Source organism: Mastigoproctus giganteus, chromosome 10 (genome assembly GCF_048544385.1).
Source record: "Mastigoproctus giganteus isolate SK-2022 chromosome 10, ASM4854438v1, whole genome shotgun sequence".
Lineage (NCBI taxonomy): Eukaryota > Metazoa > Arthropoda > Arachnida > Uropygi > Thelyphonidae > Mastigoproctus > Mastigoproctus giganteus.
The window spans coordinates 99783919-99810753 of NC_143584.1; the positions used below are offsets into that span (position 1 = coordinate 99783919).

A 26835-nucleotide genomic window follows, 5' to 3' on the forward strand; every position below is an offset into this window, starting at 1 on the left:
TGTCACTGGTCATGTTATCCCTGGTCAGGAATCTGTCTTTATTTTCTCTCTCACTTCTTTTCAGTCCTTTCAGAATTTCTCATGCTCTGCATTTTTCTCAAAAGATGACAGTTATTGTCTGAATTATAAGCCTATTTTATATTATCAATCAATACCTATACTTAACTTAAATTCATTCATAATTCTCGAATTCTTTCAGAACTTCACCAAGCTTCTCCCCAAATTTGTTAAATTTAAAATTTTAAGGAATGTATTCAAACATTTTATTGTTGCTATTAGCTTGATAGCACAAACTATATAAGCTGTAACATTCAACTCAACTGTTTGCTGCATTTTTTTTTTTTTTCAACATGTGCTAAAATCTAACATTTCATAAATATGTTCATATATATTTTGTAAATAGTGATTAAGTTTATATTTAAATAACACCTTTGTTTTTCTTTATATTTTGTGGTAAAGTATGGCAATAATATAATTTATGTCATTATCTTGTAAAATTTATTGGGCTTAACACCAGTTTCATGTCTTGAAATGATTAGACATTAATTGCTGGACCAGGACATTTATCAACTTTAATAGCTAAATCCTTTTTTTTTCCTTTCTCTGCATCCCCACCTCCTCTGAATATGTAATAATTTTTTTTTTTTTTTTGAATAATTACACAAGCCAACATGATTTTTACCTCCAAGAACTTAAATGCTGTTTTTAACTAATTTTTATGAGTAGATTTTGAAAATCGCCATGATAGTTTCACATCACATCACAGTTATTAATAAATATGGGAGTTATGTTTTACCAACATTGGACAATTTTGCGTAATCTACCCAATAATGTATGACATACTGATTTATTTTAAGAGATATAAGCTAATTCTCTTAACATGTTGGTGACGATGTGGTACACCGGTGGTATACATTACACAATGTCATGTACCACTGGTGTACCACATTGTTGCCAATGCGTTAATGTTAGCAATCGATTCTGGCCTCAGTTTTCTTGTGATAAACATAATCAGATTTCTACCTATGGTTTTTAGGTTCAAATTCTGATGCAACAATTTACAATTTGAAGAGAGCATTTTTAGTGAGGATTTTTGTAGGCTGTGCCAGGGTTTTTGAGTATTAACTGATCGTGACATGCTCTCAGGGTTGTAAATCTATCCTCCAAACATAAACACCCCCCTCCCCCCTTGTGGTAGCAGTAAAATAATTTCCAGCTCTACCTACCAATTTGAAAATATTTTTCCTTTCAGTGTTTTCACTGAAAGGAAAAATATTTTCAACTTACTAGTTCTACATGAGTAGAACTAGTAAGTTGCTATGTCTGTGTACTGTGTAGTGATAAAAATTGAATTTGGGTTGTTTTTATATTGTAGTGTTCAAAACTGAATTTACATTTTCAGACATTCATTTAGTACTACAATGAATAAGCAGACACATAGGAAGTGTGTCAACCATCCAGACAATTTTTGTTATTTGTGGACGGTTTACCCCAAAGACTCAAAGGGAAAATATCTATGACATTATGAAACTTTCGTATCCTTTTTATTTCAGATGTAAATTGCTGATCAAGACAAAACTTGGGTGCCTCACAAGTGTTGTATTACCGGTACGTCAAACCTAGTTACATGGCAAATTCAAAGCATTACCTTTTGCAATCCCTATGGTTTTTGGCAAGAACTGTTTTTGGTGATAATTTAAGGTGGTAGTACATGGTTTTTTGGGTAATAGGAAAGAAGAAAAGTATGAAATGTTAGTGTCTAATTTAATCGAGTGCTAAAAAAACATGGGCTGCTGAATGTGGTTGAAAATTAATTTTCTTCATTCCCATCTTGAATTTTCCCTGAAAATTTGGGAGATGTGAGTGATTTCATCAATATATTTCCACAATGGAAAAGCAGTACCAAGGTTACTGGGATCCTGTAATGATGGGGGATTACTGCTGGTTCCTTGTGAGGGAGAGGAAGCAGGATTAAAACAGAAAATCTCTTCGTAAACATTTTTAGTAAACATTTTTAGGAACAATTACATGTATGCTGATTATATATTATTGAAATATAGGTATTTCGCTATGATTTATGATAATTCTTCCGAAGTTAAATGAGTTATAGAGAATTCATAAAATTTTTTACACTTGTATTACAAACTTGAATTATATGTATATATGCCTTTATTTTAATATTAAACATTGGTACATCTTTTGATGTAGACGTGATAGAAGACTTTTTACAGTGATTTTTGGAATTGGTGCATTTATTTCCTTTGGAATCTCATATTTTCATTGGGGAGGTATGAGAAAATATGTTTTTTCTTGGCTAGTGTTATTTGTATATTTGTTTAATTCTGCACATCTTTGTATATTTTGCATCTGTATAACTCTAAATTTTTTGTATAATTTCTTTTGTCTCAAAGTTTATATAACTATTTGTTTAAGGATGTATAATTTTCTGTATAATTCCTTGTCATGCAAACAGTTGAGTAGTTAACTATTTCACATTATCTAATTGGTTCCCATTGTTTTTAAAGAAAGTCTAAATCTAAACAAAATTTCCTTCCCTTCAAGTTGAATTCCTAATTTAACCTGAAATGGTTTCCTTCATGTTCACTTTGTTTTTATACCCTACAGACAACACCTCCATCACCACAGTGAAACACAGCATAGTTTAACTGATGTTCCAGGTGCCGCCATTCATCAGACACATACTTAAAAAAAAAAAAAAAAAAAAAAGTCTGTACTTTATGTGACTAAACGGTTTGGCTAATGTGCAGTTAAGGCTGAAAGTTTTTCAAACATTTCACCTAGAGAAATGACAACCTCAACTGGATTAAGGATTTCTTTCCCTTTATAAATAGTATTGTTGCGGTTATAGGAAAGTATTTCCAATTAATTCTTCAATTGGTCCAAATTGTTGTGATGTTTGTTGGTTTGTTTATAGTGGATGGAAATCGGGACCATGCTTTTTTTTCTTACTCATTCATTGTATGTAAGTGATGAGCTTCAGCTCTTGTTTTTATTAAATGGTATCAAGTTAGCAGTGGATCTGAATTAAAAGATCCATAAGTGGTGCATCCATTGTTATTCATCCAACATCCACGATGTTGCTCCTTTGAGTCTTGGGAGAGTGATTTACTTCTCCCAGGTTTCTGGTCCCACCATGTGGAGGCAAGAAGAGTGGTGCCACCAGCGAGCAAGGAATTGTTAAACTTAGCATTGTTGGTTAGTAAAATTAATAGATAATACACTAAGAAAAGAAAGGTAGATTTCCATTTTGGGTTCTGACTTTAAACCTTGTAAGTATAGAATTAGTGGAAGTAAATGAAAGAGAAGATGGTACTAGAAAATAAATAGAACCATACTGCTCGGAAAGAGCATTTTGTATATTGCACAGAAAAAAAAAAAAAAAAACGCCTCTCACTTGGGGCACGAATTACTGCTGCATATATGCAGTACTTTGCATTCCTCGATGTTAGACCTCAATCACTTCTTGGTCATTCTGCCCTCTGTTATCTACATGGATGGGATCCCCATAGATGATGATGATGTGCATTAAAACTTCCCAGTATGCAGAAAGGGGCCAGTAATTGCAAAATAAGTGCATCAAGTTCTTTAAAGGTATTGCAATTTGTACAGCTAAAGTTTCCAGCTATGCCTAATACCTACAAGAAGAGGATGTAGTGTTTCCATCTTGTCCATGTAGCATCTCCTAACGGAGGTCAGCGACCACCACAGCAAGTGCCTCTCAGTCCCTGAATAGTTGCTCGGTGTTCAATTCTGTCCTATTCTTGAGGTTATCTAGCCTGATATGCATCTTCATATAGGCTTTCTTTTTTCCCCCTTCCATTCTCCCCTTAATGATCAGCCACAGAATTGTGTATTTGGTGCCTTCTAAGATTTGAAGTTTTTCTTTTCTTTATGTTCTTCAGCAATTCATGGGTTTTTCCAATTCACTGCAGGAACTCTCATTGGTAACCCTTGCTGTCGATAGTATCTTTAACATTCTTCTCTATGTCCACATTTCAACTGCTTCTAGTTTCTGGAGGTGTAGTTTTCATGCATGGCTCAGCACCATACAACAAAGCTGACCAAACATAATAACAACTCATCAAGTGGATTCATAGGTGAAGGTCCAAGTCCCATTACACAATGTAGATCTCATTTTAAGGAAATACTGCCTGGCCATTTCAATCCTTATTTTCATTTCCATATCTGGTTCATTTTTGTCATTGATTCGGCAGCTTAGATATTGAACTTGTTAACTCTCTCTCTCTATCACAGCCTTCTGCTTAGCATGAGAGGAGGCACTGATATTGCTCTGTTAAGTACCATGAGCTTGCTGACATTAATCCTGAGGAGTATCTTAAGTCCTGCACATTAGCTATACAGAGTACAGTGACATCTGCATGGCTAAGGTTGTAATCACTCTACCAATGACAGATATTCCCTCATTTTTTCCATCTAATGCTCTCATGAAAATGACATCTGAGTAAATGTTAAACAGAAGGGTGAAAAGTACACATCCTTTCTACACTCCACATCCAATGTTGATATTTTCCTGTCTATCTTTCTGCCATTAAACTGATGCCGTCTCATTCTAGTAGAGGTTTCTGATTATTCAGATGTCCTTTTCATCAAGGCAGAATCCTCACAGAGCATGGTGCACTGGCCTTGATCAAAGGCCTTATCAAAGTCAATAAAACCAATGTAGGCATTGATCTGTTGTTCTCTGCACCTTTTCATCATGACCTGGGCCCAAAACAGTGCTTCTTTACGCAGTCCTCTCCTAAATCCAGACTGCATGTCCATTGACTACTCACAATTCTTGAATATCTGATTTTTAATTATTTTTAGGAACATTTTTAGTCTTAGATCTCTACAAGTGTTTTAGTCGTTTGGGAAGAGCGACAGTCGTTGATGTCAGCCAGTCCTGAAGGATGTTGCTGTCTCATAAATTCAGTTAAATAATTTAAAAAGAATGTTGGTGTTTTTGTAGTTGAGCAAACTGATTACTTCCACCACGATTTCATCAGGTCCTTTCGCTTTTCCATTCTTCACTTCAGATCTTAGGATGAATGGTCCTACCATTGCATTGTTGTCATATAACTCACATCCATTGTCGGAAAAAAGGTCCTTTATGTATTTAGTATACATGTTCAGTTTTCCACAATAATTTCACCTTTGTCATTTCAAAGTCAAGTGTTTCCTTCTATTAATTCCTAAAATGTCCTTAATCTTTTTGTGAAGATTGAAATCATCATGCTTTTCTTTCATTAGTACTTCTAATTCTCAGCATTTTTCTGTGATCCAGCTCTGTTTAGTTTAATTTTGTTCTGAATCACTATTTACCTCCTTGCACCTCGGTGTACTGCAGTTTCGAAATCCATGTCTATCTTGTCTATACAGAGTATAATACATAATCAGAGGAAACACTTGCCAATTAATTCATCTTTATGCACCACAGACCGCTACAATGAAATAGCAAGATATTCCACTTATCCGGCTCCAAAGGAGGAAGTTTGCTTATGATGATCTATTTTTTATTTTTATTTTATTTTTTGGAAAGGTGGGTCACCCAGTACTTATGTCTTCCACTGCATGGGTCTATAGAAGTGGTTCATCTATCTTGGTTACTTATGTCATCTGTGTATGATGTATGTTTTGAATTTTTTGTTTTTGGTTTAGACATAATTTAAGATGTAGAAGTGCACTGGATGGAAAGAAAACAGGGGTATTATTAGCTTGGTCAGATGAATTTTGTTCCTGTGTCACAACCGAGAGGTGAGATCAGGCCCAGTCAACTAGAGATATAATTGACTGGATTGAAGTATCTGTTGAGGTATTGATGTTGAATAATGTAGCAACTACATATGTGATCTTTAGTGGGAGTATTAAAATCTGTTTTCTCCTTTCTTACCAACCTTATATTTTTGTATTTTCTTCTCAAGCTTTCAAATATCACAAGCTACAGAGTAGACAGGATGGTTGTCTTTACAATTTGGACAATGAGCTGGTATAGTACAGTCTGGCTGTGATCTTTTTATCTACAATATGAGCAGACTTTTGGCACCTGAAGCACCATTGTATATGATTTGTGATATAACAGTTTAAATATCCAGCTTTTTCAGTACTGGACAAATTTGTATACTGAATGTAAGTATGTTGGGATGAGTTTCCTATCCTTACACACCAGGACTCATTTGCCACGTGTAACTTTCTGAACTTACAATTCTGGAATAATTTCATCTTATGATACATCATAAATCAACAAGTCCCATTCTGCTATGACTCCTTTAGAAGTGTTGTTTAATGCAACATGACTGAGCAATTCCCCACAGGTATTTTGTTTCAGTACCGATTCTGAGTGGACTGCTTGTGGAAGTTTCACAAGTAAGTCTCCTTACTGCAATCTATTCACCATTTTGGATGAGGATGGAGAAAGCTTGCAATTGGGTTGGTATCTTTCCAAATAGCATGAAAAGTTTATTTTCATGTCTGTTCCTTTCACCTTAGGAGAGTGGATTTCTTCTACCAGGTTTCCAGTCAGGCCACAGGGAGGCAGCAGCAGTATCACTTAGTGGACAAGTGGAGTTTTTTTTTTTTTTATGAAAAGCCCAAACACGAGAAGTATTAGAACCTATAGTACTTAGTACCGTGCAGGGGTTGGAGGTTGAGAAAATGAAAGATATTTGTTGACATTAGACTTGAACTTCTGTAGACTGTAATTTTCAGGAAATACGTATGAAGGAAGGTTGTTCCAGAAAATGGCAGTTGAATGAATAAATGAGGAAGATGAAAAGTTGGTTCTGTGAGTTTGAAGATGGACAGTAAATGGATGTTGGTTGGTAGCGGCACGTGTTTGGACTGTTTTGAAAGATTGAGTGGGAATTACAGAAGCCAATTCAGAAGAACAGTGACCATGGAATTATCTGTAGAAAAGGCATGCAGCAGAAACAGTATGTCTATGAGACAGCGAGTGGAGAGACTCTGTAAGAGAAGAGTCATTAATTAACCTAACTGCCCTCTTCTCTTCTGAATGGAATCTAGAAGCATGAGAGAGGTTTTGGGGGCATCGCCCCAGATGTGAGAACAATATTCCATGGTAGGGCAGATTTGCGATTTGTACAGAGTGAAGAGCTGTTTGGAAGAAAAGTAATGTCAAGAGCGAAAGAGAAAACCAAGTTTTTTAGATGCAGAGGAAGCAGTATTTGTAATGTGCTTGTGCCAAGCACAGAAATTCAGTGAAAGACATCATCACAGAGTGGGACCTACTTTCAGTGTCTGAGGAGGAATTAGTCCAAGAACTTAGTAATCAGAAAGTAATCAGCGCAAAGTGCATAATGATTAAAAAAGATGGAAATCTCGTCCCAACTGGATTCATCATTTTAACATTCAGCACTCTTGATTTGCCATCCACTGTAAAAGCTGGTTATTTAAACTGCCGAATTCGGCTATATATCCGAAATCCTCTTTTCTTTTTTAAATGCCAGAAGATGCATGGCTGCCACTCTCAGCAGCCATGCAGGGGTGATGCCATCTGTCCTATATGTGGCTCTAAGGATCATACACAAGCAGATTGCTCAGCCTCAACTCCAGTATGTCCCAACTGCAAAGGAAGTCATCCTGTACTTTCTAAATCATGCGGTATGTGGGAAAACTGGAAAGAAAATTCAAGGATACAAAATAGAACATAAAGTAACAAATCCTGAAGCATGCAGACAAATTAATTTGACCATGCCCAGTTTATCCTATGTGTCACACATCTGAAGCTCTTTTAACTGCAGCTCAAACAGATGTATCAATACCACTGAACACCTCCCTGTCAAACTGGGTTAAAGAGACCTTATCAGCCTCCAGATGAATTTAAAGTTTTGTGGGGAGTACTGGCAACCCACCAAATGTTTGTGTGTTTAATATCCACTCAGAATGTTTGGTGGTGGCTGTTTTAACCAGGAGTTCTCCTGATTGTAGTCTCTTCACTATTTTTGGTGATCCCGCAATAGATTCCAAATATTTTTGGATCATAAATGGTAATAACTTGTCCACAGGCTGAGTAGACAGAGAGTGTATCACGAGAAAGTTAGGGAGGTTAGGACACACTGCTTCTCTTTGAAGTCTTTTAGGTTGGTTTGTGTAATTTTTATTGGACACTTCTGACCTTGAGCTTGATGGCTCTAAAGGAGGAAAATTATTTAAGTCCATCTCTGTTCCTTTTAGTCATGGGAGAGTAACTTTCTTCTCCCAGGTTACCGGCCCCGCCACGTGGAGGCAGGAGCGGTGCCATCAGTGACCAAGTGGTTGAGAAAGTTAGTTCAGTTAGTATGGATGATAATAAACAAGGAAAGAAAGGTGAATTTCCTTTGTGGATTCTTACTTGAAACCTTTTTTAAGTATAGAATCACTTGAGAAAACAGGAAGAAGAGACACTGGAAACTAAATATAATTTATTCACTGTGAAAGAGCACTATATATATATATATATATATATATATATATATATCACACAAAAGATCACTTGGACATTATCACTTGGCACCTCTGTATTGTAGCAAAAGACTCTTTATACTGGCATAACAATTGCAGCTGACCTAATCTGTGGAGAGCGAGGGAACCTATGTAAATAACTTGGAAAAGCTATTTTTATTCTTTTGTTAATTTAACACATACTCCACAATAATCTTTTTCAGAATGCATTTGCGTTGTAGCTACCATAAACTAGTTTTGTTTACACAAAAGTAAATTCTCACAAGTTGGTGCCATCCGTTTTAAAGCAGGGAATTGGATGTCAATGATAAGGGCAATAATCAAACAACTGTGCCAAGATTTTTATTAGAAAACAAAATAATATTTATTTCTCACAGGGTAAAAAGAACTTTGTAATACATATTAATCAAATTTTTGTAATAAAAGAATATATTTACATAGAAAAGGCTATCTTTTTGCAGGGGAATGGTATGTGCTTCTTACAAACAAGTACTTTGTATAAACCGAGTCTGTATTAATTAGATTTTATTTTAAAACCATCATTAGTCGGGGGGGTACAACAGCCACTTCGAAATATATTGCATTTTGAATAATGAGATATCGAATTAATAAGAATGTGCTATTAGCATTAGTAGAGGCATATGATGATGCAAGAAAGCAAGCTTATATAGCATCAGCCAAAAAAAAAGGAAAAAAAAAAGCCACTTCCATTTCACCCCTCCGTTCGTTCGAAATAACTGTCCTGCTGAGCCATAAATTTGTTTAGGCTATCAACTTCCACAACAAGGGATGGAAGTCTGTTCCACCAACCAACTACCTGCTGGCTAAAGGAAAATTTCCGCATATCTATCCTACATCTGTCTTTCCTCAATCTGAATTTATGCCCTCTCAGGTAATTATTCTGAGCAAGAGGAAGAATCCCATCGGCATTGAGCATGCTCAAACCATTCAAAGCTTTATACACCTCTATCAGATCACCTCGCCGGTGCCTGGTCTCCAGACACTGTAATTTGTAAAACTTAAGCCTATAATAGGCATATTTATAACTGACCGTACAGTCCACATAACATTTCCTTTGTTCTTGATCGTTGTAATTTATTTACATTTAACAAAATTAAATGTTATTTATATTTGTCATCATTATAAATAAATTTCAATCATTGTTATAAATGTTTGCAGATGTAAACAAGATTAACAATGTTAGACATTTGCTAATGTTTAATATTCACTGAAATGTGCTAATCCAAAACTGTCCAACTATTTCTCTGAAATGAAGAAAATTTTCGAATCAAGCAATTCTCAATCTCCAAGGGGCCTGAATTTTAAAGAGTTTGCTGTATCTCACACATACACCTTTTTTTTTTTTTTTTTTTTTTTGTAAAAATATATATATATATATATATATATTTTTTTTTTTTATATATGTGACACATATTAAACTGCGACTATGGAAATTAGTTTTAACGATTAAATAAACAATCCACAAAATCTTGGACAATTTCATTTATTTCAGTGAAATGGTGGCTCACTTTCATTTGGCTAGCCTTTGTATATAAATGCAAGACAATTTTAGCAACAAGTACAAAATTTAGTTTAAGAAAGTGATTGCTTCTTTGTTTAGATGAAAGCCAAAATGTTGTTGTAATTGAGGATTTCTGGCACAAGGGTCTCCTGGGCCATATTGTGCTGTTCATGATTTTCTTGTGACTGAAACTTTTATATTATGGCTTTCAGGCATGGTTATACAGGGTCAGTCATGAAAATGTAGCCCACCGCTTCATGCTTGGAAGAACCAGCAGCCAATCAACACACGACTAGCCGCCGGCACAAACAAATCTTCCCCTCATAGATTAGTAGCATGCATTACCCCTCAAGGTCAATCTCGAAGGAAGAAAATGCTTTGCTGGACGTAATCCAGTTTGTATCTCATATGATTTTGTGGGTTCGTAACGGTTTTCTGCAGCATGCCTTATTTAGTTCCAGAAAGAGTTGCAATTGTTGAGGCATCTGTGCATACGGGTTCATTTAAGGAAACAAGAAAAATGTTTGTGGAACAGTTCCCCACTGCTGGGATACCAGCAAAAACGCTGTATACAGTAACTGATGAAGAAATGGTGCAAAACAGGAAGTGTCCTCAATGCGAAAAAGAACAGAGCCCCATCTATTCGTACACCAACTGTACTGCATGATATTCATTAGAGGATGAAATTAAACCCTAGGAAGAGTACCTGGAAATTAGCCCAGCAAATCAGTACGTCAGACAACATGTGTACGCGTACTGCAATCTCTAAATTTAAAGCTGTTTCGTGTAATGAAGCAGCTTCAAATTTCTGTCTCTTTTAATTCTTGCACACAAGAATTAAAATAGACAGATAAAGTGAAACGCGTAAATTATTTAAGGTGGCTCCTCAACAGCGTCACTGATGGGACGCTCAATCCAACTGAATATTTTATGTCAGATGAAGCCTGGTTTCATTTATCCGGATACATCAATTCTCAAAACCCAAGGTACTGTGCAACTGAAAGTCCACACCAACTCCATGAAGAACCACTTAATAACAAAAAAAATTGGAGCATGGTGTGCCATATCAGCATGGCAGCTCATGGGGCCCATCTTCTTTGAGACAACTGTTAACACAGACATGTGCCTTGCAATATTTGAAAGCTTTTACACACAATTAACCCCTGAAGAGCAGATGGGGCCACTTGCCATATATCCTACAGTGCGCTGGTCCAAATTCATGAAGCCTTTCCAGATGGAAGAACTGTCAGCAAAGATTTATGGCCCCCACGTTCCCCAGACCTGTCCATATGTGATTTTTACCTTTGGAGCTACCTTAACGAGAAAGTTTATGAGATGAACCTGCACACTCTTCAGGAATTACAGGAGAACATTCGTACTGCTATTGGGCATGAATGGTACAGTGTTGCAAAGAGTTTGCCAAAACATGTTGACACAGGCTCAGTACCGTCTTGTGGCCCAAGGAGGTAATTTCCAACATCTTTAATGGCAGGTAATGTACTATACATTTACTCACTTGTGCACACATCATATTTTAGTTTCATTGATGGGCTACTTTTTCATGACTCATCCTGTATAAATTTATGCATTTCAAATATTGAAACAGTTCTTCAAAATTTGCATTTTTGCCAAGTATGTGTAATAAAGTTAAAGGGTCTTGCAAAATGGATAGAGAATAAAAACTGGATTTTCGGATACTTGAGCACTGAGGGCATTCTATTAGAATATGTTTAATTGTTAGCTGGGTTTGACAGATGGAACATCGAGGAGGATTCTCTCCTATTAGCAAGTACAGACAAGTTGTATAAGAATGACCAACTCGGAGCCTTGCTAAAATGACTTCTTCTCGCCTGCTTCTCCTGAAACTAGAAGTCCACAGTTGAAGTTTTTTTAATCTGGAATAGTTTATTATTGACTTCAGTTTGCCAAAGTTCTGATCATTGAGTCCTACATGCTGTTTTAACAGTGGATTTATAATCAGTGTATGTGACTTTCAGATGGCAGAATGATCCGCTGTCGGGATGTTTAGCAGCACAATTGGCACTTTCATTTCCTGGGATGCCAACATGACCAGGGATCCAGCAGAAGGTGATTATCTGGTTGGATGTTTGATATTGATATAGTCTGTATCAGATGTGTTTCAGACTGGGATGGTGGGGAGAAGTAACAGACTGAATGGCGGTGAATGTGCTCAAGGAGTCAGTGTATATCAGAGCTTGCTTGCTTATATTATCTAGAGCCAGTTTTATTGCATATAATTCTTGGTATAAATACTGTATCCGATAGGAAGAGATATAGATATTCAGAAGTAGAAGAATTGCTGCAGCACCTATGGCTTCATCTATTTTGGAGCCATCAGTGTAAATAAGTAGTTTCTCTGAGTTTTCTAAGATGTGGGCTTCATGTATCTGCTGTAAGTTGTGTTTTGGAAGGGAGTCTTTTCCCCATCTTAGAAAGAAAGTATCACAACGAGGTGAGAATTGAATTCAGGGAGGTTCAGGAGAAGCATAGTCATCAAGGAAATGCTGAAAGTTAATATTCCAACTGCTCATGATCTCTTGCAATTGAAAACTCTGCAGGGTGGATTTCATTAGGTTTATTACGGTATAAAGTTAGATACCGAAGATCAAACAGGTATTCCCAGCTGGGATGAGATGGAATACTATTAATTTTTGCAGCTTAGTTACAAAGTAAGGTTTTTTGCACGAGGTGTAATGGGGGTTCATTTGACTCAATATACAGGCTGTGGAGCAGAGATTTTCTCAAGGCTCCTAAGGCTATTCTTACAGCACTACGCTGAATTGTATTTAGATGCAATAAGGAACTGTTCCTTGCAGAGAAATACACAGGTGATCCATAATCTAAGCATGACGGAATTAAAGTTCTATAGAGATGTGACAGGGAGAGTCTACACCCCAAGAGTTAGCAGAGACAGCTCTTAAGACATTTCTTTAGAACGGCCATTCTAAGGTAGGCTATATGATTTGAAAAATTCAGTTTATTGTCTAGATATAAACCCAATAAATGAAAATTGTTGGTAGAGAAAAATCAGGTTATTTTTTAAATATATTTCAGGATCCGAATGTAGTTTACAGAAATGAATTGCAATTGATTTATTTTCTGCTAAGGAATAGCCATTCTGTTGCACCCACGATTCTATTCTGGCTATAGATAGCTGAAGTTGCCTTTCAATGCATTCATAGTTTGTGACTGAGAAGAGATGAGATCGCCAGCAAACATGTAGTATTCAATGTTTTTGGTATGTCTCATGTCATATTAGTAATTCTTATTGTGAATAATATTGAGTTTAGAATGGAACCCTGTGGTACACCCTCTTCTTGTTCATTTCTGACTTGAAATGTTCTGCAGTGTAGAAAATTTTGTATAAATTTGGGTAACTGCCCCCCCCCCCAATCCAAAAGAAAGGAGGTCCGGAAAGACACCATATCAAGATTAACCATGAGCAGATGCTGTCTCCTTAGGAAAGCATTGAGGATGTTTGCTTCTGCTTTAATCATCACATATAAGGTTGAATGATTCTTCCAAAACAAGTACTGAGTTCAGCAGCTTGTTGGTTTCCAGAAACCACGTCAGATGCCTGTGTACCATTTTTTCTAAGACTCTGCTTAACAGCCATCAGTGAAATTGGCTTGTAATTATGCAGGATGGTATGATCCTTCCCTAGTTTCAGAAAAGCTAGGACAATTGAGTGATACCAGGAGTGTGGATAACTATTTTCTAAAAATATTCTATTGTAGAATTTCAAAAGGAATCTTATTGTTTTGTTATTTAGCATTATATAGCAGACTCCATCCGGCCCAGTAGAAGCAAGAGATGTTTTGTTGAGAGATTCTAAAAGTTCAGTTAAATTGAAAGGTTGATTCTACAGATGTGATACCTTAGTAGAGTAATTTATTTTTTTTGCTCTGCAGATGTCTTAATTTTTTTGAAAGGTTTGGCTCTATGTTGACACTACTGATATACTGACAAATGATTCACCTAATGAATTAGCTATTTTTTTGATGTGGACAACTCCTGTCCTTTCCAGTTTAGGATTGAGGTTGGGGACTGCATGTATTTACCATTTTCTTCCAGATGAGTCTGTTGTCCATTTCCGTTTTTAATGGTAGAAGTAAAAATTTTCCAGGCGTCTTTCTTTGCTTTTCTTATTATTTGCCAGAACTTTGCCTTGAGTCTTCTAAAGTTAATAAGATTACCAGTTGTAGGGAATTTTCGAAACAAATTCCAAGCTCTATTTCTTTTTTTTTTTTTTTTTTTTTTTTTTTGTTTAGCATGTGTGCATTCCTGATTCCATCAGTAACTGCTATGTTTGCATTTTCCAGGCAGAGATTTAGGTATTGCAGAAGTAGCAGCTTGTGATATGTGGTCGGTTATATGATCGGTGATATTATAAATAGGCTGGGTCTCATTATATCGTCAAACTGAATTAGAGAGGCGTATTCATGCCAGTATGCCCTACGGAATTTACAGCTGGAGCACTGCGATGGGGTACAGTTTACTGTTGTTTGAATCTTGAAAAGGATCGGTAAATGATCACTGTTTTATGGGTTATCGAGAACTAACCACTCCATATTGGCATATATAGATGGAGAACTATATAATATCAATGTAGATGCACCATAGTTAACCCATAAATTTGAACTACGTCAGTAGTGTAAAAGGCATCGTTTTAATTGTATCTCATATTGTGGGTGCCTTCACAACGAGACAGTTGGTATTGCACTACTTCAAATAAATAACGCTTCTCTAGTAGAGAAGACTACTGTTATTTTTTTTCAGAGGATACCACCACCACCACCCAAACAATATGAGATACAATTAAAACAATGAATTTTACATTACTTACGTAGTTCAAATTTATAGGTTAACTATGTTGTATCTACACTGATATTATATAGTTAATTACCAAAACCCATATGGATGCCTCGTGCATTTCACTTTGGCATCTCTCATATTGTGGATATAACTTTGAACTGTGATGGCATGTTGCATTATCATGGTACCTGCCCGTCCACTGATGATGAAGCCCAATAGCCTTGAAATGATCGTCTGGGTGGTGGTATCATCTGAAAATAAATAACAATAGTCTTCTCTACTAGAGAAGCGTTATTTAATTGAAGTAGTGCAATACCAGCTATCTCGTTGTTAAGGCACCCACAATATGAGATACAATTAAAACAATGCCTTTTATACTACTTATGTTGAGGGTTAACTATGGTGTATCTACACCGATATTATATAGTTAATTACCAAAACCCATAAAGATTATGCCTCGTGCATTTCGTTTTCAAATAGATGGAGAACAGAATGAAAGGTCTATTGCAGTCATGGTTCCCATAGAAAAATGGATATAAGTGGGCTCGCCAGTGTTTAACAGGGTAATATGATGAGATCAAGCAGGGATTCCATTAGTTTGCCCCTTTTGTCTATTGTTGGAGATCCCCATAGCAGATGATGAGCATTTGAAGTCCCAGAATAAGCAGAAGGGTGATGGCAACTGATCTATTTGGTTTTCTGAGTCATCCGAGGAGAATGAGAAATTAGGTGGGAGATACATAGAAGCTATTGTGAGAGTGATACCAATTACAATATGCACTGCCACTACTTCAAAAGGGGCCTGAAGCTAAACATGTTTGGATGGAATGTTGTTTCTGACAATAATCACCACCCCTCCATGAGCTGGCATGTCAATACTCCTATCACGTCTGAAGATTGTATAATTTTTCAGAGGAGGAGACACTCGTGAATTTAAAAGAGTTTCCTGTAAGGCTATGCCAGCTGGTTGGTACCGATCAATAAGTTCCTGTAAATCATCTTTTGTATTACGAAAGCCTCTATAATTTTACTGAAATAAACTTTCCATTATGTGGTTTTATGGATTGTTTTCAGTTCTGACAGTTTTTTGGTTGCAGTTTGCTTGTATCAATCTATTTTTGTTTTGTCTTTCTTGGGAAAGATGGGACGGGTTACGTCCATCTCATCGGTTGCATGTAATTCTAATACGCCATCATTTGAATCATGATGTTCGTCGATGTCCATCCTGTGGAGAGTGGTGATTGTGGTTTCATAGTTTCTGTCACTTTTGGTTGTACTGTTCATGAGACATCGGTTGGCATGGTAATTGGGGTATTACTGGCCTGTTCACTGTTTGTTGTGTAGGACACTGTTTTGAAATAAAGAGCAACGAGCGTGCCCAATTCACAATAGATATATTTGGAGGAGCTGATACTTCAGTCTGGATCCCTACTGACTGGAAATGTTGAGCTGCTTTGTCTTTGTTGTGCGCTTTGTCTCAATTTTGATTATCTGTCTTCTCACTTCTGAGTATGTCACTTTGTTTTCTACTTTATATTTTTGAATTTTTTTCCCGTGCTTCCATAGTTCACAAGTTTTTGAGAAAGCTGGATGGTTACCGTTACAGTTTCGGCAATGTGGAGTGGTAATGGTGCAGTTAGATCGGTTATGATCCTTTGAACAACAGTTGGAACATATTGCCTCACTTCAACATGCAGTTTGTGAGTGTCGATATTTTTGGTATTCGTAGCACCTGATGGGATTCAGAATGCATGGTCTGACACAGCAAGGTAGGTAGCCTGCTTCCACAGATGTTGATTAAGTTAGGAGTGTTAAAAGTAAGAATTATACTCCTTGTTGGAACCAGAGTACCATCTTTTCAGATCTTGATTTTCCTTGCTTGGTGACTTTTTTATCATGTAATTCTTGGACAATTTCTTCCTCTGATACAAGTAATAAGTCCCATTCTGTTATTACTCCCTTAGAGGAGTTTAAGGTGGCATGGGGAGTAACTTTTATTGGGGTGTCCTCCAAAGGTTGTGAGCTTTAATAGCTTCACAGAATGCTGAGGTTGAGTAGTCTCTATCAGAAGATCACCCCGACTGGAGTCACCTTACTGATTTAGGTGAACCAGCAGCAGGCTCAATGCATTTCTGTACTAGGAAGGGTGATAATTTTCTCAGACGCTGATCTGATAGTGAATGTAAGATGAGGAAAGCTGATATCTCCTCTTGAGGCATTATTTCAACTTCTTCGGTTGAGAATAGTCATAATCAGAGTTATTTGTCACTAGTTTTGAGCTCGATGGCTCTAAAGATGGAAACATTTTTTATCTATTTTGCTCCTTTCAGCCCTGGGAGAGTGGATTTCTCCTCATAGTTACTGGCCCATGCATGAGGAGGCAGGAGCAGTGGCACTAGAGTGACCAAGCAGAATAAAGGTCGTCAGTCTAAAGGAAAAAGAAAAAAAAGAAAGGTGGTTTTCCTTTCTCAAACTTGCTTACATTTCATAAGACTAAGTTTTTATTGATTAACGAGAATGTAGAAACTTTTCAAATTGAAAAAGAACTGTGGCTTTGAGTAAACGCTCTATGAATCAAGCAGAAATCGCTTGATTACTATAAATGCTTGGCACACAGGACCGAACGCCAAGATAAAACCCTCATCAGGATAAGGCAGGGAATACAAATTTCTCATCACATGATTATAAAATTGTCTATATAGACCCTTATTTAAAAAAATCTAAGATGGGTAAGATCATTCTAGAATGTAAAGAGTAGATAACATATTAGTAATATTTCAACTTTACATACCAAGAAAAGAAGATCCTCTTGTGGGGCAAATGTTCCAATCAAATGAGTAATGTCATTAGAAATAACAATAACATCACGGCCAACAGGAAATTCAGGGGTAAGCAGAGTCATCTTCCATGCAACCATTCCTACCTAATTCAAAATAATAAACTAGATACTTAATCCACTATATATATATATAAAAACAGGAAAAATAATAGTAATAATAAAACTTAAGCCAGCAGTATGCCAAAACAATAGAGTGAAAAAAATAGGTTAAAACTAAATGTAAATGCAAACAGTTTGGAGGGGGGGGAAAGTAGCAAGACTAAAAGTATTGTAAAAGTTACGCTCCAAAGAATTTAGAATAAAAAATCGAATTAGACAAAATTTAGTTGCGCCCTCCTGCAGCACCAGTTCCAAATTGTGTGAAATACCACTATTTGCAGAGTCAGAAACCAACTACAATACAAAATTAAACTAAATAAATAAAAACAGACTGACCATTATGCCCCATCTCGTCGAAGAACCACGAGGCCAATAATGGTCAGGGAATCACAGCATTTCAAACACTAGGCAGATTGTTGCAGGGGAAAGTTGATCAAAAAGATCAGCCCCCATATCCAATTGATGGATCGATACACCAGTGCAAAGGATTTGAATAGTGGTGGCCTTTATGCTGTGAAAAATATAAATATGGAAACAACCATATTTATAAACAACCAACTGACAAGATTAACATTAAACCAGATTTAAATAGACAGGAATTAAGCTAGAGGACAGTATAGGCATGGAATTAGCATATTGCCTGCTGCTACGGCATGTGATATAGATGTAACAAGCTAATTAACAAGTAAAAATAGATTAGAAAAGAATAGCGAAAGCTTAAAAAGCGGTACTCACCTTGAAATTAATCTGCGATGGTTTACTTAGGTAGTGTGGTTAATGTTTAAGTTGAATTGTTAAATTGAAAAATTAAAAGGGAGGGAAGTAGGTAAAAGTTGACTGAGTTAAATGGGCGCAAGGAAACAGAAGTGTACACATCCAATCCTTGGTTGTCATCGAAATAAAAGAAAGAAGAATAATTAAAAACTATGTAAGTGAATCCGGTGAAGCCAATAGTCTTTACGAGGACTTTCGTTAGTTAAAGAACGTCTTCAGTTGGCAATGTGTGGGGAGAGAACGCGCATGGTATTTTAAGAATAAAAAATTATACTCTCGTGATGCCTTTTTTGACATGTGGGAACTTTAATCTCGAGAGGTTCCAAATTGGGGAAAGATTGAAGGGGGGTTTAGAATTTAGAATTTTGAGGTTAGAGTGGTGCTTGTACCATTCGATAACTAGAGCTTCATATTGAAGTATTCTGTAGCTGGATTTTAGTTTAATGATGGAAATGGCAGAATCGATGAGCGGGTTATGGTTGTGAGTCTGGGCATGAGTTGTAAGTTCTGTGACAGATTGGTTAGACGTGAGACTATGGAAATGGTAGTATGCACGGGTGTTGGATGTTTTTGATGAGCCAAATTTGGTAGTGGTACTTCCGATATAACATGTGTTGCAGTTTGGTTGACAATTAATGAGGTATATAATATTATTAAGGTCGTTTGTAGAATATTTGTATGTGTCTTTATAGGTGCTGAAGAAGGATCCTAATTTGTTGTAGGTGGAAAAAACAAGGGAGATATCAGTGTTGTTAAATAGGCGTCGGAACTGTCCTGCTAGTTCATTGTGGTAAGGGAGGACTATGCGGATGTTAGTTTTATTTTTGTCTTTGGTTGGGATGTTAGATTTAATTTTATTTTTAGCGTTAAGGATTGTATTTAAAATGAGTTGGTGGGGGTAACCTCTGGATATAAATTTGTCGGTAATATACTGTATTTCATTGTGAAGTTCGGTGGGTGAGGAACTGTACTTTAGTGCATTGTGAATTTGGTTATATAAAACTGCCTTTTTAGTGTTTAGAGGGTGATGAGAAGCAAAATGTAAGTATTTACCGGTGTTTGTATTTTTACTGAAAATTTTCGTATTTAATTTTGTGCCTGTTATATAGATAGTGAGATTAAGGAAATTTATCTGATTGTTCTGTCCAATTTCAAGGGTGAATTTAAGTCTATCATGTACAGAGTTAAGTTTTACGAAGAGGTTATTAATAGTGGATCTGTTGCCTACTACAAGAATGTCGTCGGCATAGCGCATGTATAATTTTAGTTCTAGTCTATTAACACGGTACTTGAAGATTTCAAATAATAGTGGCGAAGGTAAAGAAAGCCAACACGAGAAATGTCGGATAACTTACATGGAAAATTAGTTTCCTGATACGGCACTCTAGCGCTGCTCGCCTGGTAAACAGATGGTAGGTGTTATTGGTCTGGAGCAAAATCGAGAACAATATATTGATTGACAGGTAGGCATGGCAAACGATGTGCTGATTAGAGTGCGAACACAACCCAACACACGATAACATCGGTTTAGTAGCACTCAGAAGCACTAATGATAACTTGCCTTAATGAATGCTTTCCATAATGGTGAAAAAAGATCTCAATTGAATCCCATGGGAGCTTGAACCCCTCTGGAAGTGCAGGGGGTAACCTAACCTTTTTTCTTTAGAATCACATTCATAAAAAAATAAATTTTTTTATTTTCTTGTTCAATAATATGCCCTAATGGTGAAAAAAGGTCAGGTTACCTACACTTGAATCCCATTCGAGCTTGAACCCCTCCCGAAATGTAGGGGGATAACATAACCTTTTTTCTTTAGAATCATGGGCGGACTAGAGTATAAATTGTTTATTAACTAAATATTAATTTTTTATTACTGTACTTTTATTTTTAAAGACACTCATGCGGATACACACATATCATAACGTCAATCAACACCTCAATAGCTATTAACTATTATATATATACAGTGTGTCTCAAAAATATTGATACAAACATTTAGGGGAGGTAGGTAACATCTAAAGGAATGTGAATCGCATAGGAACCCATAACCGGAAAAGTCACGGGAAAGTAGTAGCAGAGGCACAAGAAGCAGAAATGACAAAGACAGTAATTAGTGGCAAACATTTATTTGACATAATAATGACATAACAATGGAGTACGAGATGGATGCATTTCTTGATGTTACAAGAGATGCTCGAAGGTTCCACCATGAGACGCGATGCATGCGTGACACCGACGCAGCATGGATTGGTGGACACGGTCGAACACACCTAGAGTTTCTTTGACAGTAGCAGCAGTGCAGACGAGTCTCACCCCGAGATCCATTTCCATCTCCACAGGCGATTCATACACGATAGATCTGAGAGCCCCCCCCACAGAAAGAAATCAAGGCTCGATAAATCAGGTGAGCGTGGGGACCAAGCAATGGGTCCACCACGGCCAATCCATCGACAAAAAAAATGCCTGTTCAAATGGTTAGAAACACCTTATCAAAAACGCCTGTTCAAATGGTCAGGAACACCTGTTCAAAAAAGCCTGTTCAAATGGTCAGGAACACACCTTCCACAATGGGCAGGCACCCCGTCATGTTGAAACCAAATGTTGCATCTCACATTTGCTGGAACATCGTTAAGTAATCCTGGTAGAACTTGTTCAAGAAAGATCCGATATTTAGCAGAGTTCATGCGGCATGGTAACAGGTATGGGCAGACTAAGCAGCCACCGACCATATCTGCCCACACGTTTATTGTGAAGTGATGTTGTGCCGCATGGAGGTGCACACCATGTGGCTTGTTGTGAGCCCACACTTGAGCATTGTGCTGATTGAATAAGTCTTCCCGAGTAAAATAAGCCTCATCCGTGAACAAAACATATGCTGGAAAATACAAATCTTGAACACTTGGAGAAACCACTGCGCAAAAGTCACACGTGCAGGATAATCTTGGGGGAGCAGTAACTGAACCCTTTGGAGATGAAAGGGGTGTAAGAAATCGTTGTGCCAGACACGCTGTACACTGCAACGAGACACTTCTAAGGCAGAGGCAACGGCACGTGTGCTGGTAGTAGGATTATTCTGGACGGCATTCAACACACTTTCTTCCATTGCGGGAGTTCGCGTCGAACGTGGTCTGCCTACACTACTCTACTGACCCATAATCTCACAAATTTTGATGCACAAGCGGAAACAAACGGTGGTCCAGTACATGTCTGTCTGGGAAGCGTTCTCCATAAATTCATTGAGCGGCTCGTCCATTGCCCTCTGCTAATCCATACACTAGGTGCATGTCTGCTAGCTCACAGTTCGTATATCAATGCATGCTCTTCGTGCGGTGACTACTGCTTGAATGAGTAAACCAGAAATTTTTCCTCTCGTGAACTGATGAACAGCGCCGTTTAGCAACTTACGGTGACATTTCGGGTTATGGGTTCCTAAGCAATTCACATTCCTTTAGATGTTACCTGCCTCCCCTAAACGTTTGTACCAATATTTTTGAGACATCCTGTATATAGGGTGATTCACTACCAGTGCGACAAACTTGCAGGAGGTGTAGGGGGCACAAAGACGAATTGGAATCACATAGCATTGCAGGGCCCAAAATGCCTTCGTCATGCGGTAAAGGGCGTTGAACAGGAGGTCGCGTGAACAGCGATCCCGCTGGAAGTCAGCATTTGCGAACCGTTTCTGTTGAAGAAACCAAGTAGCAAAAGTCCTCCGGAGTGGATAATACACAGGCTCCAATGATTGGACACGTTGCAGATGGTATGAACTCATTTGGTTTGTTGACAGTATCCTCCATACAGTGGATTGGGAAATACCCAATCGTTGGCCTATCGCTCGAGTACTCGTACTCGGATTGCCTTCTGAAAGACGTAGGAATTCTCCTCATTGTCTGGCTTCCTCGTCGTTCGCTCTCGATTCATGGAACCTCTCGTGAAACAACCAGTCTCACGTAACCTTCTGTGCACACGTGCGAAAATCGTATGATGAGGAGCATGCCTGTGCGGGAAACGTTCCTGGTACAAGCACAGAGCGGCGCGTCCGTTACAGTCTGCAGCTCCATACGCGAGGTGCATGTCGGCCAGTTCAACGTTTGAATACTCGTCCATCCTACTGCCTCGGGAACCGGTTCGCAAATGCTAACTTCCAGTGGGATTGCTGTTCACGCGACCTCCCGTTTAACGTCCTCTACCACATGATGAAGGCATTTCGGACCCTGCAATGCTATGTGATTCCGATTCGTCTTTGTGCCCCCTACACCTCCTGCAAGTTTGTCGCACTGGTAGTGAATCACCCTGTATATATAAAGAATCTTTCTTTCTTTTCCTATTATTTCTTAACCTAACGGTTAAGGATAGGTCAAGAAATATAAGGAAACCTTTTCTATTATTTCCTAACCTACCATTTAAGGTCTGGTTATGAAATATAACAAAAAATAAAGAAACCTTTTCCTTTTTTTGTAACCAAACCTAAATCAACAATATAGTAAAAGCACACTCACACACTCCAAAAATCTGCTTTTAATAATGAGAAAAAAACCTAATGAAGAGCATAAAAATGAATGGAGCGAAACTTTTATTAATTTAGTTTTCATCAAAAAATCAACCGTTTTATTTTCCTTACAAATTTCTTCCATTTTTAAAAGATTCATCGCTGCTATTACCTGTTTATCGTTCATCAGAGAACTATTATGCATTGTTCTTTACTCATAAATACACGTTATATGCCAACCAATGACTAACATATTGTCTGTTGTGCTGACCACCAATCATTTCATTGTTTGTCACGCCTACCTGTCAATCAATATATCCATCCTTCTTGATTTCGGCATCAGACCAATAACACCTACAATCTGTTTAGCGAGCAAGCAGTGCGAGAGTCCGGTGTCAGGAAACTAATTTTCCCCGTAAGTTATCCGACGTTTCTCGTTCTCGTGTTGGCTTTCTTTACCGTAATAGTACCTTTACCTTTTCTTAGCCATAATAGTAATAATAAAACTTAAGCCAGCAGTATGGCAAACCATAGAACAAAAAACAGATTAAAACTAATGGTAAACGCAAACAGTGGTGAGAAGGGAAAGGCAGCAAGACATAGAAAGAAGTAGTATACAGTTTTAATTGTGGCTCTTCATAGTGTATCAGGCAAACCAGGTTGGAAACAATCCTGGAGACTGTCCATATGTGGGAGGTGGACTTTAAGTATAATTACAGTGATCAAAAATTCAGAGCAACAGTTGCAGATTCTAAAAAAAAATTGCTCTGTGATTCCAAAAATACCAAAATTATGCCTATATCACATTTCCAGTAAATTAATTATGCAATAATTTAATGAATTTAAATAACTGTAGCAACTTAATGAACTTCACGAGCAATTTCAAACATCATGTAACAATAAAGAATAATAACATGCAATCAAAATTGAGAGTAGGAGTGTTATAGGCCTAATGACTTTGACGAGTACAATAAGAAACTGTACATGGAAATGTACAGTGGGCCAGAAAATCAAAGAGTCATATAATGGGGGATTTTAATTTCCCAGATATCGAATGGAATTTGTGGGTTGGTCACTCACACACTAGCAAGGCATTTGTGGATTTATTGAATGATTGTTTTTTATATCAGCATGTTCGAGAGGCAACTAGAGGGAGTAATACTTTTGATCTGATTATCAGTATTGATTCTTCATGCATTAAGAATCTGCAGATAAAGGAACCACTAAGTGGCAGTGATCACAGTGAGCTGAAGTCGAATTTATTCAAAGAGGTAACTACCATCAGGGGTAAAGGGAAGGGTTTTTGCTTTCGTAAAGGTGACTATGGTGGTCTGAGACAGTATTTAAATTCTATACGGTGGTACCAACTGATCATGTTACCAACAGCAAATTCAAAATGGGAAGCATTCAAAGAATTGATCTTGGAAGCTACTAGGCTTTTCATACCAACTAAGAAATATTGTTCAAGATTTAGGCCTAAATGGATGTCAGATGAAGTAATGAGACATATGGCAGTGAAGAAAAATACATGGGATACATATAAATTAATGGGCAAATTCAAAATGGGAAGCATTCAAAGAATTGATCTTGGAAGCTACTAGGCTTTTCATACCAACTAAGAAATATTGTTCAAGATTTAGGCCTAAATGGATGTCAGATGAAGTAATGAGACATATGGCAGTGAAGAAAAATACATGGGATACATATAAATTAATGGGTGACATGGAGGCCTATGATAGATATAAGCTGGTCTGTAACCAAGTCACAAAGGAGATTAGGCAGACAAAAGAAGATTATGAGAAATCTTTGGCAGAGGATGCAAGGAAAAACAGCAAAGAGTTCTTTACCTATGTAAACTCTAGAAGCAAAGAGATGAATCAGATTGGTCCACTGGATATTGATGGTTCAACTGTTGATGATCCTGCTCAGGTGGCTAACAAACTAAATGAGTATTTTGCATTATTCAGGGAGGAGAATGCTGGAGGTGAATTAAACTCTGGCAGTGAGCTAGATGACTTTGTAATAACTCAGAGAAAAGTGGAGAAGAAATTGTTGAAGATAAACATAAAAAAAAGAGCACCTGGGGTAGATGGGATCTAGCCAGTTATATTAAAGAAGGCAGCAAAGGAAGTAAGCAAACCCTTAGCCTAATTATGAGAGCTTCCCTGGACTCAGGGGAGGTACCCATGGACTGGAGATGTGCAAATGTTACCCCAATTTACAAAGGAGGATCAAAGGGCAATACAAGTAATTATAGACCTGTTAGTTTAACATCTGTTCCAGGAAAATTAATGGAGGCACTGGTTAAAGAAGCACTGCAGGACCATCTAGAGAAGACTTCAGTTATAGCTTGGACACAGCATGGTTTTGTTAAGTGAAAGTCTTGCCTGACCAATTTGATTGGATACTATGATATGGTCAAAAAGGAACTGGATGCAGGGAATAACTTTGATATCATATTTTTGGATCTTAGAAAGGCTTTTGATACTGTTGCACATTGAAGACTGCTGAACAAATTGGAGTAGTGTGGCATTGGGGGAAAATTGCTGCTATGGATAAAGGGATGGTTGAGTGGGAATAGACAGAGTGGTAATCAATGGACACTGCTCATCGTGGATTAATGTTATTAGTGGAGTCCCTCAGGGTTCAGTGTGTTGTTTTCTGTATTTATAAATGATACTGATGATGGTATATCAAGCTTAATGTCCAAGTTTGCAGACGATACGAAGGTTGGCAGGGTAGTTAAGGACACTAATGACAATACGCTGATGCAACAGGATCTAGAAAAGTTGAGCAGATGGGCTGAGAGGTGGCAAATGAAGTTTAACATTGACAAATGTTGGTTGGATTGGATTGGATATTTTACTGGCGCATCAGCTTCTATGGCTATAATGCGCCAAACTTATGATTTATGGCTTACTCAGTGATGTCTTTTGTTATGATTTTTATATCAAATTGTAGTAGTTTATGCATTTCAGAAACTGGAAAACTTGATTTATTAGATTTATCTGACAATATTGTTCGTAATGAAAATGTGTCTGTTCCTTTTAAGGATTTAAAGGTAATCTGACGTTCTCGTGTAAAGTTAGGGCAGTCGAGTAGAATATGTTGGACCGTTTGCACTGTGTGACAGTCAGAGCACTGAGGCAGAGGTTCGGCTCGGAGCAGATATGAGTGGGTAACATTGGTGGGTCCTATTCTTAATCTGCTAAGTATAACTTCTTGTCTGTTGGTTCTTGTACTGGTTTTCCATTGTTGTAACAACAGTTTTATCTGTAATAATTTGTTATCAGCCTGTTCCTGCCATTTTTGTTGGCACTGTTTTTTGCCACTATTTCGAATTGTAATTTTATAGTCCAGGTATGGTATTGTTGATTGGGTTTTCTGCTTGTTTTGCTGCTTGGTCTGCCTGTTCATTGCTATCTATTCCTACATGTCCGGGAACCCAGCAGAAACTTATCTTTTGCTTTCGCTTTGCTAGTTTTGATAGCGTGTTATGTATTTTACATACGGTCAGATGAGTATTTATGGTGTTATCCTTTAAAGCTTGCAGAGCATTGAACGAATCTGTAAATATTATACTGTTGGCGATGTTGGTTAGCCATATATGGTTCGTGGCTAGTTTTATAGCCTCCAGTTCTGCCGTATAAATGCTGCACTCAGTTGGAAGTAGTTTGGAAATGATGGTATTCGGGAATTTGGCTGCTATTCCTACTTTGGAACCACCTGTGTATATCAAGGTAGAATTACAATGTTGGTCTCTGTAGGCTGCGTGTAATTGTTGGAAATTTTGTGTT

General features: G+C 37.4%; 1 protein-coding gene across 2 annotated transcripts in view; it reads right to left on the minus strand.

Annotated features, from left to right (window-relative positions):
• ACC (acetyl-CoA carboxylase) overlaps positions 1–26835 on the minus strand; it is a 1497654-nt gene that overhangs the window by 485565 nt on the left and 985254 nt on the right. For both annotated transcript variants that reach the window (XM_090383551.1, XM_090383552.1), the window contains one exon: positions 17628–17759. In XM_090383551.1, the coding sequence (XP_090239677.1) occupies positions 17628–17759 (132 nt within the window). The remainder of the gene's footprint in view (positions 1–17627; positions 17760–26835) is intronic.